We start from the raw sequence: 13,181 nt of genomic DNA on the forward strand, positions 1-13,181 counted from the left end.
AAGCCAGCTGCAGTGTTTTAGATGCCCATCTCACCTTCTGTACTCAGGTATGCAGCTCTAAGCCAGCTGTTTTCTCTCCCTGGATAATCCCCAATCTATTACTAGAGGGCTGATGCTCCTAACTTCTTTCAAATATCCTCCCCCCACCACCACGCGGAAACTTATACTTCCTTGTCAATTACCACTCCATTTTTGTTTTTATTTTTGTAGTCTGTTTATTAAGTTGTTCTCACTTGAAAGGAAAAGTCTTCAAAAGAGTTTCCTATTTATTTATTTATTCATTTATTTTAAGATTTATTTATTCTATGTGTGTGAGTACATTGTGCTTCTCCTCTGGCACGCCAGAGGAGGCCATCACATCCTATTACAGATGGTTGTGAGCCACCATGTGGTTGCTGGGAATTGAACTCAGGACCTCTGAAAGAAGAGTCAGTGCTCGTAACCGCTGAGCCATCTCTCCAGCTCAAGTTTCATATTCTTTTTGGTTACTTTTTTCCCTTGCGTTCTTGAACCCACTCCAGACAAGTCTTTCTAGGCTTCCTCAGTAAAAACTCTCGGTTAGTGATAGTCAATGGTTTCCATGTTGCTTAACCCAGTGGTTGATGCTCAGCTCTTGACATCATCTGGCCAACCCCTCTCTTCTTTTGTTTCATAGGATTTTGTTTTTGAGACAAGGTGTCACTGTGTAAATCTATGACAACTTTGTGATCCTCCTGCCTCAGACTCTCAGTGCTGGGATTTGTAGTCATGTAATACCACACTCTGTCCTTAATTGTTGGGTTCTCTCTCTCTCTCTCTCTGGTGTGTGTGTGTGTGTGTGTGTGTGTGTGTGTGTTTCCCTACTCCTTTGGTGTCTACCTGTCTAGCCCCTACATGAGTTCTTATCTTCCATGGGACCTGAACTTTGACACTGTAGGATGTTCAGTCTTTGTTACTGTTTTCTATTTAGAATCCCTGGGTGACTTAATTCATTCTTTTTGTGTAGAATCCCACTTCTTTATCAAAGGTGGTCATATTTATATTTCCAGTCCCAATCAATCTCCTACCACAAATCCAGATTCAAATGCCCTAACCTGGTATCATCACTAGAAGATGGCACAAGTTACCCTACATAGAGTGTAACTTCTCGCTTTGGCCACACATGGCCAAATCTTTGAGTTGCCTTGACTCTCAAATCACATTGCAGTTGTAGAGCTTCTGACTCAGAGTTCAGCCTTTAGAGATCCAGACTCTTAAGTGCTTCTTATCAATGTATTTTTGTTATAATCTTTTGGTGGCTGATAGTGGTAATGCTTAATTGGTACCTCTTCATTTTATTCTGCTTAAAAATGTTCCTACCGTTTGTTACCTTAAAGAAATCACCATGGTCTTAGTTTATTAAAATTAATTGATTAACTGATTAAGGTATTCATTTTGAGACAGGGTAGTTTACATCCCAGGCTGGCCTTAAACTTGCTCTTTAACTGAGCATAACCTTGAACTTTGACCTTTGAACTTGCCTCCAGCTCTTGAGTGCTGGGATTACAAGTAGGTTTGCACCACTGTCTTAGTCAGGGTTTCTATTCATGCACAAACATCATGACCAAGAAGCAGGGTGAGGAGAAAAGGATTTATTCAGCTTACATTTCCATACTGCTGTTCATCACCAAAGGATGCAGGACCTGAACTCAAGCAGGTCAGGAAGCAGGATGCAGAGACCATGGAGGGATGTTCTTTACTGGCTTGCTTCCCCTGGCTTGCTCAGCCTGCTCTCTTATAGAACCAAGACTACCAGCCCAGAGATGATCCCATACACAAGGAGCCTTTCCCCCTTGATCACTAATTGAGAAAGTGCCTTACAGTTGGATCTCATGGAGGCATTTCCTCAACTAAAGCTCCTTTCTCTGTGATAACTCCAGCTGTGTCAAGTTGACACACAAAACCAGCCAGTACAATTGACCCCTTGTCAACTTGACACACAAGCACATCACTAGTAAGCCTCAACCCTTACATTCTTATTCATCCCCAAGGTCTAAATAACTTTAAACATCCCACAGTCTTTACATATTCTTAAAATTTCAATCTCTTTAAAATATCCATCTCTTTTAAAATCCAAAGTCTTTTTACAATTAAAAGTCTCTTAACTGTGGGCTCCACTAAAACAGTTTCTTCCTTCAAGAGGGAAAAGCATCAGGCCACATTCACAATGAAAAGCAAAGTCAAATTCCAACTGTCCAATGTCTGGGATCCACTCACAATCTTCTGGGCTCCTCCAAGGGCTTGGGTCACTTCTCCAGCTCTGCCCTTTGTAGCACACACCTCATCCTCTAGGCTCCAGATGCCTGTAGTTCAGTGCTGCTGCTGTTCTTGGTGGTCATCTCATGGTACTGGCATCTCCAAAGCACTGCCTCACTCCTTCAGTACTGGGCCATCAATTGCAAATGAAGCTGCACCTTCACCAATGGCCTTTCATGGCCTCTCACAGTGCCGAGCCTCAGCTGCTCTGCATGACCCCTTCATGTCTTCAAAACCAGTACCACCTGGGTAACTCTTACACATTACCAAGTCCAGCCACAGCACAAGGTACAACCTTGGCTATCTCTGGAACACAGCCTTTGTGCTCTCATAAAACACTTCCCAGAAGATGTCACCTCAATGATGCTGGTCTCTTCTTAATCACCGCAAATTTCTTAGCTCCAGCTAACCAGCATCAATAGTTCCAGTAATGCAAAGTTTTTGCTTTAGTAGTTCTGGTGTCTTGTTAATCACAGCTGATTCTTCAGCCCCAGCTAACCAGAACCACAGAACCTTCACTATCAAAATAGCAGTGGCCCTGAAAAGAATCTTTAATCTTCCCTCTGAAATTTCACAAGCCAGGCCTCCATCTTCAGCACTGTTCTCAACATTATCTTCCAAGCTCCTACACAACATCTGACAGAGGTCTTAACACCAAATGGATGTTCTAGCCCAAAGTTCCAAAGTCCTTCCACAGTTCTCCCCAAAACATGATCAGGTTGTCACAGGAATACCCCACTATGCTGGTACCAATTTGTCTTAGTCAGGGTTTCTATTCCTGGACAAGCATCATGACCAAGAAACAAGTTGGGGAGGGAAGGGTTTATTCGGCTTACATTTCCATACTGCTGTTCATTACCAAAGGATGCAGGACCTGAACTTAAGCAGGTCAGGAAACAGGAGCCGAGGCAGAGGCCATGGAGGGATGTCCCTTACTAGCTTGCTTCCCCTGGCTTGCTCAGCCTGCTCTCTTATAGAAGCAAGACTACCAGCCCAGGGATGATCCCACCCACAAGAGGCCTTTCCCCCTTAATCACTAATTGAGAAAATGCCTTACAGTTGGATCTCACGGAGGCATTTCCTCAACTGAAGCTCCTTTCTCTGTGATAACTCCAGCTGTGTCAAGTTGACATGCAAAACCAGCTAGTACAACCACCATGCCTGTTTTGTGGCCCTAGGGATCCAACTGAAGAATTTTTACTTGTTAGCATGTGCTCCATCCTTAGCTCCTTATTAAATTGCTTCTGTTTTATTTAAATTCAAAGTCCGCTCATGTCCTCCTATGCTAAATATTCTACAATGAATTTTGTTTCATTCACAGGAAAACTGGACTGCAGGCCGCAGTACCCTTAATTTTGCCTTGGTATTTTCTCTGATGCCATCTGCTGCTGCGGGTTTATCCTGCTCTTTAAATAAAGATGCCCCCTCCAGTATACCTTAGGGACTTGGCATCTGCTTTCTCAGTAGCATCAATTTCCTGCAGATGTCTAAGTGGAATACTTTAGTTCCATCCAGTCCTTCGGGGGAAATATTCAGGAGGGATCCTTTGATCACTGTGTTTAAAATGCCAGTCTGTTTTCACCCATACTACAATCCTGGAAGGACAAAGGTAAAGGCTAGCTCTGTTGGTTTTTTGTTTTCTTTAGACTGGAGAACGGCAGGGTATTTGATCCTCCCGAGAATTCTTTCTAAAACTTGAACTCAAGATGTGCTGTAGCACATCCATGTTTCCTCCCAGAGCACACAGCTGAAGATATTAGGTAGCAATCACAGGATCCCAAGTGTGATTAACTGCTGTGATTGGTCTTGGTGAGTGACAGCCACTCTGGTTTAAGGATGAAAGCTTCTCAATGTCTTTGAAGGGCCACTGATCTGGGCAGATCCAGCAAGGGTGGAGGTCCTGCAGGTCTGTCATCTGCCATTGCCTCACACATACCATGTGTTCGGCGACTTGCAGTGGACATTAGAGACAGGAGAACTGTGGAGCACCAGCTCAGAGGTATCTGCTCTGTGCTGCCTGTTTTGTGTTTTTCTCTGAAGCTGCAGCTAGCGTGGTTCCATTCCAAGCACTGTAACAAATAACCATCACAGTAAAGAGCGTCGCTAAGTCTTTGGCTTTCCCTTACAGAATATAATTTGTACCTATACTATACTGTTTAGCAGTAACTATGTAACAGCTTTAAGTCTAAATAAACAATATGCACACCTGAATTCAAATATTTTAATGGTGTTGGAATTGGCACCAAGAATTTTGATCAATATGTGCTTGCCACAAACCTTCAGTTTGTCAAGAACCACAATAGCTGTTCATGTGCAACCAAGTACAGCCCAGTGAAACTGGGTGTGCTTGTCCCACACCTGGGTCTTTTGTGACTCTCAGTTTGAACCTAAAATCATTCCTGTTTGTGATTTTAGGTTCAAATCATCTCACTGGGTCTTAATATCAATCCCTTTCCCTGGCTCTGATGATTCTTTTTCTTAAGACTTTATATCAGATTATATAGTTCTGTTCCTGTTTGTGTTCATCTGCCTAAGGTAAAGGCAAAATTTACAGAAGTAGAGGTATTCTGTGTTTTTGTTCAGTGTCTAGTTTAGCATCTAGAGAGATGTGTGGCACATGATATATAATCAATAAAGTACCTAATAACTATTTCTTGAATGAATGAGAAAGTTGTATGTCTGTCTCTCCCTGTTTCTGTCTTTTTCTGTCTCTTTGTCTTTGTTTGACTCTCTCTGTCTGTCTCTCTTCTCTGTCTGTCTCTGTCTGTCTCTCTGTCTGTCTCTGTCTCTCTCTCTCTTTCTCCCCCCTCTCTATTCTACCCCCTTTCTTTCCCCCAATTTTCTTAGGATTTACAATATGAACATTATTCTCAGTTGGCCAGTTACCAAGGTCCTTGGGGAGGCTTCCCAAATCTTATCAGGATAAAGGGCCTTGGAGACATCATATTCAGGAGGAGTCACATCTCAGCATCAGCAATGTGAAAGAAAGGCACAATTTAATAAATACCCATGAAGGAAGACTGTGATATTACGCGGAAGCCTATGTGCCAAGTTTTCCCCCAAACAGGGATCCCCAGACAGATCTTTGTACCATTTGGTCTTCACTGTGGTTTAAGGGAGATTGAGTAATGAAGCGTTATGTCCCCATAGTGCTCAAAGTAACCCTAAATAAACTTAGGTACTATTACTGCTGAAGGGGATCCCGAGCAGTGAAAGAATAAGGGGTTTTAATTCCATTTGTAAGCCACTGTATCTACAGAAGCAGTATCACAGTGAAAAATGTTAGCAAATAAAAAAAAAATCGTTGTGTGGTCTAGCGTGTCAGTATGCAGACATTTATTAAAAATAATTTAGTTCCTTTTAGTTAACGTGTAGCTAGCCACATAAGTAGAAAAAATTCTAGCCATGTGCACGTGTGCTTCTGTGTAATTTTTAGATGCCAGAGATGAATGTCAGTTCCCAAAGATCTAATGTGTTTTTAAATATTTTCACATGCCTTTGTTTATGTTATTTATTTTTCCGGCGGGGGTCATTCTTTACCAGTGTTTACATGGTCCTCATGTTTTTAGTTCTAACCCGAGAGACAGATGTCACATTTTCACTCTGGGTTTCCCTGGCGAGGCATTCTTACCCTTTGTCTCCTCTTGAGATTAATTGATTAATTGCTTTCTTCTCTGTGTTCCCAAAAAACATTTATCATGGGCTGAGGTATTATTTATTTACCTGCCTCTGAGTTTCGAGGACATCTTCATCATCTTCCTTTCCCTGGTGACGGCTGCGGTCTCTGCCTCCCGAGTCTTGTTCTGCAAATGGTTACTGAATTAGGGAATGTCAGTGGATTTCTTTCTTGGCTGTGGATTCATCTGGCAAACACATATTAAGGGGTTTTTTGTATGCATGACACTATTGTATGTGTTTTGTAGATCCTTGAAAAAAAAAAGGGGGGTGGGAAATCAGATGCTCAAGTTTGGAAAAGTCTATAATATACTGTGAGAAAGAAAAACAAATCATGCGTAAAATAACTAATCCACGGTGTAAGGTATAAATTTTCTTTGAGGGAGATGTGCCTGTGAAAGTAAGAGAATTAAGTGAGGGAGAGAGCTAGAGAGAGGGGAAAAAGAGAGACAGGGAGAGAGGGAGAGGGAGAGGGAGAGGGAGAAAGAATTTCTTGCCACTGTTCAAAAAAATCTTTCTATTGGCTAAGGACATGTTTTCCCTATAAGTGGTAAACAAATTGACTGGACATAATAATTCTCTCACTGTCGTAAAAATTAGGTTAAATTCTGCCTTCAGTCTAAAGACACACCCTTCTGCCAGACGTGAAGCAGTGTGCTGGTATAGAGGTCTAAAAGAAAGTTCCTTTCAAGGTTCTGTTTCTGTCTACATTTAAAGGGAGAGTCGGTTCCCTTCAGCCGTAGGCTATGAATTTCATGCATTCCTACTTTTTTCCGAGGTCCCCCCTAAGTGATAATTCTGTTACGTGTTGCTACAAGTTCATCCCTAATTGCCATCAGGAAACTGGCTGGAGAATGCTTACAACAGAAGTTAACAGTAAAGCCATTGAAAGAGTAATTCAAACAGGACTGAAGCCAGGAGTATTTCGTTGTTGCTGCTCTTTCTCATTTCAGTTTGGCGAGAGCAGCTTGAATGCTTAACATTTAAGCCATCAGCTTAAAACAGAAAACAGCCCCCCCACACACCCCCCTCCCCTGCCAGCTCTGGTATATTTGCATTTACCACATATGGTATAAGGTGTTACTGGTTTGCATAATTCTGGATTTTTTTTTTAAATGATGGACACCAAGAAATGTTTCTGTTTTTTGGTTTAGACTTGGATTATCACTTGCATTTATCTTCAACTGCTCCTATTTAATCCTCTCGTCAAAACCAAGGAGATCTGCGGGAATCCTGTGACTGATAATGTAAAAGACATTACAAAACTGGTAAGTAAGGAATGATTTTTGGCATCTATGAATCTTCCCTGTGCTTGCTGACCACATAGGTTTAGGGCACTCCTGACACAAGTCCCTAGAATCTGGAGTGCTTCTTCTGGGCCGATGGGAGATGCATAGACCCTAGAGGATTTGCTGTGTAACTGGCCCTTTGAACACCAACAGAGTGACTTTGGTTCTTAGCTGGTCTTGTCTTCTCGGTCAAAGACAGAGACTGGTTTTTCCCTATTATCTACTGAGTGGGTTTCTCTGTGTGACTGTGTCTGCCATGTGCCTTCCTACTCCTGTAGGAAGGATAGGTACAGGACACCTATGACAGCCCTGTTCCCCATCGGCCCAAAGACTGACATGTCCTCCCTCACCAAAAGCCACTCTGCACGCGTGCATCTTCATCACTGCCAGCTTCCTGCTTCATTTCTTTTGATACTTCTGTTAAGACTCAAGTCAGAGCAAAGCTCAATGGAGATGCAGTATTTCCTACTCTCCCGACTTAGGAGAGAGATTTTTGTATTTACTTGGACTACTGAAAATGATATCAGTATCATCAGAGTTTGAGCCAGGCGTGATGACATACACGTACAGTGACTCAAGGAGCTGAGACGGGAGAATCCTGAGCTGTAGGACAGCCTAGTCCTATGTGATGACCCAAGATAAAGGAAAAATGATCAAGTGAACATTTCTCAACTCTGTGGCTCTAGGCTGTTTTAAAATTGAGTAGGGAACACAGCTGGTACAAGGATGGGGAAGAAATAAGAGTTTCTAGATGGAGACAAGAAATAAAATAAACTTAATGATATTAGTATATGAAACAGTGAGCTCTGTCTTTAGATATGTATTACTATGTGTGTGTGTGTGTGTGTGTGTGTGTGTGTGTGTCTGTGTCTGTGTGTGTGTGGGGGGGGTTGTCCGTAACAGAACTTGAAAATCAAAGCAGAGTTCTGTAGTTAGGGCTTGGCTAATTTATCTTCAGTGAAGAATCACACACACACACACACACACACACACACACACACACACACAGGATTTATGCTGATTCCTTGACATGCCAAGACATTCCAGATTTAAAAGCATTCTTGCCTAGTGTGCACAAGGCCCTGAGTCTGTTCCCTAGCACTGAAAGTCATAAAATAGCTGACAGTGTATGAACACTTTACTTGAAGTCTGGTGAGCAAAACAGTACAGCTTTGCCTATTGGCTCTTCAGCTCAGTGTTGAAAATCTGATGTATGGGAAGTCAGGCGGGGTAGGGGGGGTGAGGAGGAGGAAGTAGTTTTGGAAGCATAGATCATGGGCCTTTTCTTTAAGTTTCTTGTTAATTTGTGACCCAAGAAATAATGTTTAAAAAGATGATATGTGTTTTATTCTAAGTTCTGTGTATAGCAGTAGAAGCTATTCATTTATTTACCCACCCTTGTGTGTATGTGGAGGTGGGGATGGGGTGCTAAGGAGCTGTGCTTGTTAAGTAAGTGCTTTATGTTTGAGTTACATCTATCACCAGCAAACTATTCAAGTATTTGAGAGATTTGTTGTTTTGTGTGTATGATTTGTTTTGTTTTGTTGCTTGAAATAGGACTTTCATGTGTAGACCAGCCTGACCTCATCAAATCTGTGATCTTTTTAATCCATGCAGGGATTATAGGTATACCAGGCTCATTGTCCTAATTTTCTTTCCCATTGTGAATAACAAAAACAACTTAAGAGAGAAGGGTTTACTTGGCTTACAATTCCAAGTTCTATCATCAAGAAGAAATCAAAGGGGCAGGAATTTGAAACACCTGGTGACATCATACCCTAGGTCAGTAGAGAGTAATGAATTAATACATGGATGCTGGCGTTCAGCTCACTTTCTCCATTCTAATATAATCTGCATATCAGGCGCAGGGAATGGTGCTGCCCACAGTGGTTAGGTGTTTTCATACCACTTACAGCAATCATATAACCCCCCACAGATATGCTCACAAGCCAGCCTAACCTCATGTACGCAATCCCTCAGGTAGACTCCCTTGTTAGGTATTTCAAGGTTGTCTCCAATTGACAATTAAAGCTAACCATCACACCCATCACCCAGTGTTGTTGGGTGAATGGAGAAAGGACAGACTGCACTTGGATGCACATCACCATTGCCTGTGGTGCTTATGAAACACTGGGCCCTGATCCAAGGAACTGATTCAATAAGCCTGGGAAAGTGTCCAGGCACCTACATTTTTCATGAAGTTCTGCAAAGAGGTTTCAGAACAGTTTGCTTTAGATGGTCTATTCTGTCAAAAGTTTAGAGACAAAGTGTTCAAAATATAGCTCCATGCAGAAGCACTTGCATGCGTGAAGCTCTAGGTTCAATAGCTAATACCAGGGGGGAAGGAGGGAGGGAGGTCAGAGGTCATTATCTTCCCTATAATTTGGTCCCATTGCTACCTCCAAGTGATTCTACATTATGCAGATTTTAAGCATGTCTATTAATACAAAGCTCTGAAGTATGCTTAAAGTAGGTCACTGGAAAGTGATCGTCTGGAGCTGCCAGTATACTGGTGGATGCTGAGAGCAGACCAGGGGAGCTGCAAATTTCAAATAGGTGGTCGTGCCCTGGAGAGATGCTCAGAGGTCAGGAGCACTGGCTGATTTTTCTATAGGACTTGAGTACTGTAACTCCAGTTCTAAGGGATCCGATACCCAACTTCTGACCCCCCTTGGCACTAAGCACACACATGATGAACAGGATATGCATGCAGACAAAGGACTCCTACACGTAAAATAAAATACATTGTAAACATAGGAGGTCCATTTGTTGGAAGATGAGGGTGTATCTGACACCAAGCTGAACATCTGAAGATAAATGCAATGCTGAAGAGACGTTTCTGGTAGGTGTTACTGCAAAGTGGTGGAAGGAACATGACTTACAAAGTACCATTTCCTGTAAATGTGAAAGTGGTATTTTCAGGCAGCACAGGTGGGTATTACAAGCAGCTCCTAAGATTCTCTATGCTTGCCTTTTTCTGCTGATTATTACCTTTTAATAATCACTTATAACTTAATAAAGACCTATACAAATATACATTTTAAAAAAATCAACTCCAAAATCATTAAGAAGATGAGAAAGAAGAAGCACATGGAAAGGGAGAGTTTGGTAATGTTGACAGTAAAATATAATTTCTTACTCTGAGTGCAAATGTTAGTCACTGTGCAATAAAAAGAAAAAAAAAATCTGCCTTCCAGCACTTGACTCAGGGGAAAATCATCCAGGAGTTCCTCTAGCAAGCTCAGTATGTTTTCTTGACTATTTTATATTAAGACATTTGAAAGTAAGTCAAGTTAGGAATGACAGGCTCTGAAGATCCCTTGTTCCTGAATAAAGACCTATGCAATCTGCAGCCTGTATTTTATAGAGGAGGAAATAAAAACGTATAACCCAACCTCTGAGAACAGAAAATTACTGATCGAGTTTGGTGAGTCAGTCCAACAGTGACTTGGCTTACAGTGTGAGTGCCCCACTGTACCAGTACCGTAAGCAGTAGGGCCAGCAAGAGGGCTCTGCGGCTGGAGGATATTGCTGACAAGCCAACCAACTCAGGTTCTACCCCTGGCTCCCCGATAAGGGAGGAGAAAACTGACATAAATTTATAAGTTGTCTTCAGACCTCCACATAAACACTGTGGCATATGGCTGTGTGCACATGTGTGTGTGTGTGCAGACACACACACACAATTAAATGAATGAATAAATAAATAAATGCACTTACTTTTAAATTTTTTCACAGCATAGCATAGGATCCAATTTTGTGCTCATGTATACACTAGCTAACATCATGAATTTAGGTAGGCATGTGTTTACATCCTAACTCTTACATTAGGTAAGTAATCTTTCTAAATCTCAGTATCCACTTTGTGATATATATTAAACAAGTTTTTTTTTAAAGCCAGTTATTATCACATAAATTCTCTCTGTCCCAGTTTTCTTGCCATTTACAATAAATTTATTATGTGTAATCTTATCAAATGATTGTGAGAGTTGAAATAGAGAAGTCTCTGGACAAGTGCCATTTGCCATTTATGGTGGTGGTAGTATACTGGGTGTAGAGGGAATGTGGAGATGACCTACCTATAAACATAAAAGGAAACTAAAGTGTAAGGGAGCTGAAGGGGACCCCCAGGGCCCTTTGCCTCTTCGTGCCTTCAGGGACAGTAGCTGTCAGTGGTTCCTAGAGCCACCAAGCCTTTTGACTTTTGTTTATAGATCCATGCTTCCAGATTGAACTTGGCTTGACGTAGATTTGAGCTTCTGAAAGAATGCTCAAAAGCCACTGCTTTAACCAAAATTTATAGGCTAGAAGGAGCCCAGCCCCAGCAGTCTCTGGGGGAGCTGTGTGGTTCCCAGTGCAGAAGTGCTGAGGTGCAGCTTGTGGCTGTGGGTTCAGGAAGCTTCATGATTCCCTGGACGGTGCACGTCGATGGTGGTTTGCCCAGAAACTTCAGGGCTGGCCTCTGTTTCTCCACGGTATAAAGAAGTTAAGTATTTCCTATGCTAATCCATTAGCTTCATTCCTTCAACAGGAGTGACTCCTGAGGTGAGAGAGGCAGATCATTGCAGAGTTTCACTTAAAGGATGGTAGGGCTGAATACCTTGGTGGAAGCTGGGGCCATGGGGTGGTTTGAGTACCATCCAATACCTACCTGTTCATCTGTCCAGAGGCAAACTACTGGATCCACTTTTCTGAATGCAGAAATGAGAAACATGGATGTGATTGAGGATCCTTAACACTTCAGACTCTACATTGTACTCTCCCATGCTTTTTGTCCATTTCCGAAGGAGCCACGTATAGCTTTCCCCACTTCTCAGAGAAGTCAGGGGCCCCAGGAAAATCTATATGATTAGAGAATTTCACAGTCCTTCTCAACTTTATATTATTTTATTTCACAATGATGTCTCATTAGGTTGGACTGCCTAGAATAAATCAATCTTGTCAGACTAAAGGGAATAGGAATTTGTATGGAAGAAGAGGACTTGGTTTTATAGGTGTAACTCTTCCTCTCCTCTTCCTCCTCCTCCCCTCCTCCTCCTCCTCTTCTTCTTCCTCTTCTCCTCCTCCTCCTCTTCTTCTTTTCCTCCTCCTCCTCCTTCTTCTTTATGATTTTTTGTTTTGCCTTGCTATGTGCTCACAGTTGGTTTTTCCAGTGGAGATCATTCCTCTGTACTCTCTACCAGCTCTGTCTTTACAGTAGGTGGCAGCTTGCCCTGTGCCCACAGACTCTATGTTTGCTTGGGTGATACTCATGCCAAAGAAGCACATGATTTATCACTTTACATTTTTTTTTTAATTTCTTCTTGGACATTTTGTACTGCCCCTATGGTCCCCATGGCTTTTATTTGAAATTCTTCTGGCATGTTTACTTAGCATAATAGTTCATCTATTTACAGAACATTTTGCTTTGTTTTTGAAAAAATGTTGCAAGACTTGTTTTCAATGGCAGAGTCAGACCTACCTAAGGAAAGAGTCAAGTAACTGGGATAAGGATGAGCCAAACTTAAAAACGTCTATGGATAGTTGCAGTGTGGTGTTGAAAGTGTCTCAGTGCTCGTTTAAGAAGGAATCCAAATATTAAACTGGTTCAAGTGGCTTCTTCCTGCCTGCTCTCCCTGTGATTCTTCTCATTTGTGGTACTCTCTTCCCTTCACTTGGGGGGCATTTAGTCAAATGTGAATTTTGAATTCTTCTTAGCTGTTCTGTTTCATCTTTAAATATCTGCTGAATCATGACTTGTCTTTCTCAAAATGTTTTCTGAGGTAGATTGATGTTCATAATTGATGACGTACTGCCAGGAGCCCGAGGGAAATGAATCGGCTGCTGTTTATGAATCACCAGGCTAATCTAATGAATTTTATTTCCTAAACCAACTCATCTTATGGTGATTGGGAAGCTATTGCATTTAGAAGCTCAATTACTATAATTTAGCTGGAATCATCA

The 13,181-nt window shown here is 41.9% G+C and overlaps 1 protein-coding gene across 2 annotated transcripts in view; it reads left to right on the forward strand.

Annotated features, from left to right (window-relative positions):
• Window positions 1–13,181, forward strand: part of Kitlg (KIT ligand) — an 86,268-nt gene that overhangs the window by 29,871 nt on the left and 43,216 nt on the right. For both annotated transcript variants that reach the window (XM_021173850.2, XM_021173851.2), the window contains exon 2: window positions 7,104–7,217. In XM_021173850.2, the coding sequence (XP_021029509.1) occupies window positions 7,104–7,217 (114 nt within the window). The remainder of the gene's footprint in view (window positions 1–7,103; window positions 7,218–13,181) is intronic.

The sequence above is a fragment of the Mus caroli genome, unplaced genomic scaffold (genome assembly GCF_978045245.1).
Source record: "Mus caroli unplaced genomic scaffold, Mus_caroli_1 scaffold_9, whole genome shotgun sequence".
NCBI lineage: Eukaryota > Metazoa > Chordata > Mammalia > Rodentia > Muridae > Mus > Mus caroli.